Genomic DNA, 1,661 nt, shown 5'->3' on the forward strand with positions numbered 1-1,661 from the left:
GACCTGAGACTTGGGGCAGGACTCCAGGTCCTTGTCTGCAGAGGGGAGGGGCCTGTGTGAGGTGGGGCAGCCCCAGCTCCTGCTCCCCAAAGGCCAGCCCCAAGCCCTGTGTCCAGCTGGGACACCTGCCCAGCCGAGGGGCCAGCAGAGCGGTCACCCCAGGCCCATCCCGGCCACACAGGGGCCACGTGCCCCACCTTCTGGGCTGAGGGGTTCCAAGCTCCTCCATGCAAGCAGATGCCCAGGCTGGTTTGCCACTGGCCCCTGCGATGTCACCCCCATCCCCTCCCCCCTCGACTGCCAGGGTGGGACGGCAGGGACCGGAAGGCCGGCCGGAGCCCGAGACTCACTGCAGACATGCTCCCGCCAGCCCCACAGCATGACGCCCTTGGCGGCGCAGGCGCGGGCGTACGAGGACAGGGCCGCACACATGCAGTCCTCCGTGCTCTGGCAGTTGCACGTGTCATACTTGCACCTCTGGGGGGCAGACGGGCCGTGAGGTGGGAGCCGGCTGGGGAGCGCCACACCCATGCAAGCACTCAGACATGCAGCCCGTACACGCGTGCACAAGCACTCGGACACACAGCCCTTACACTCATACGCAGCACTCACGTGCAGCCCGTACACCCATGCACAAGCCCTCAGACACGCAGCCCGTACACGCGTGCACAAGCACTTGGACATGCAGCCCGTACACGTGTGCACAGCACTCAGACACGCAGCACATACACGCGTGCACAAGCACTCGGACATGCAGCACATACACGCGTGCACAGCCCTCAGACACCCAGCCCGTACACGCGTGCACAAGCCCTCAGACACGCAGCCCATACCCGCGTGCACAGCACTCAGACACGCAGCCCGTACACGCGTGCACAGCACTCAGACACAGCACGTACACGCGTGCACACACACACCCTTCATCGCATGTGCACACTCACACAAGCAGCGATATACACGTGCTTGTGCACACACAGCAGCTTCCCACAGGAGGGGTGGGGCTTAGCCGGAGCGGGGGCCGCTGCGTGCCCACCCACCTTGTAATACTCAGCTGGGTCCACGGTGGAGTGGCACCTCTCAAACGGGGTCTCGGGCTTCTTCAGCAGGGAGCACCAGTGCTCGGCGTAGTTGGCTGTGGAGGGTTCAGCCCCCTCAGTGGGACGGCCGCTCTAGCACGTCCCTGCATCCCGCTTCCCCGTCACCCAGGCTGGAGCAGACATTGCCCCTCGGTGGACCAAAACAGGCCCCCCCCCTTCAGGGCAGGTGCCCCTTGCCTCTCGCCAGCTCCCCAGACGTGGCAGGCGGCCAGTGGGTGTGAGGGCGTCCAGTCGAGGCCACCACCCACGGATTAGCAGACCCTCTGCTGGGTCCCTCGGCCAGCTGCCACCGTGGGCCACCGTAAGCCAGCCGCAAGGCAGAAGGCAGCAGGCAGCCAGCCGGCCACACCTCACCCACCCACCACGTCCCCCCAGGAACCCCGTCTGCCTGGGGCCGGGGCCCGGCGGCCAAGCCTCACCGCTCTCGATGCTGAGGGCGCAGGGGTCCTCCAGCCAGTCCAGCTTGTCATCGCAGCTCGACTGGGCCTTCCAGGTGTTGGCGAAGCCGGCGCCTGTGGCCTCCACCAGCCCCCCGGCCGTCCTGAAGTCGTCCCCTTCGAGGCC

General features: G+C 66.9%; 1 protein-coding gene across 1 annotated transcript in view; it reads right to left on the bottom strand.

Moving 5' to 3' along the window:
* LOC104991787 (mucin-2-like) overlaps positions 1-1,661 on the bottom strand; it is a gene marked incomplete at its 3' end in the record, with an annotated part of 16,980 nt that overhangs the window by 10,400 nt on the left and 4,919 nt on the right. The window contains exons 7-10 of the mRNA XM_010844393.1: positions 1,517-1,656; positions 1,038-1,132; positions 351-477; positions 4-35 (exon numbers count right to left, since the gene is read on the bottom strand). Of these exons, the coding sequence (XP_010842695.1) occupies positions 4-35; positions 351-477; positions 1,038-1,132; positions 1,517-1,656 (394 nt within the window). The remainder of the gene's footprint in view (positions 1-3; positions 36-350; positions 478-1,037; positions 1,133-1,516; positions 1,657-1,661) is intronic.

Source organism: Bison bison, unplaced genomic scaffold, assembly GCF_000754665.1.
Source record: "Bison bison bison isolate TAMUID 2011002044 unplaced genomic scaffold, Bison_UMD1.0 scf7180017847995, whole genome shotgun sequence".
NCBI classification, from domain to species: Eukaryota; Metazoa; Chordata; class Mammalia; order Artiodactyla; family Bovidae; genus Bison; species Bison bison.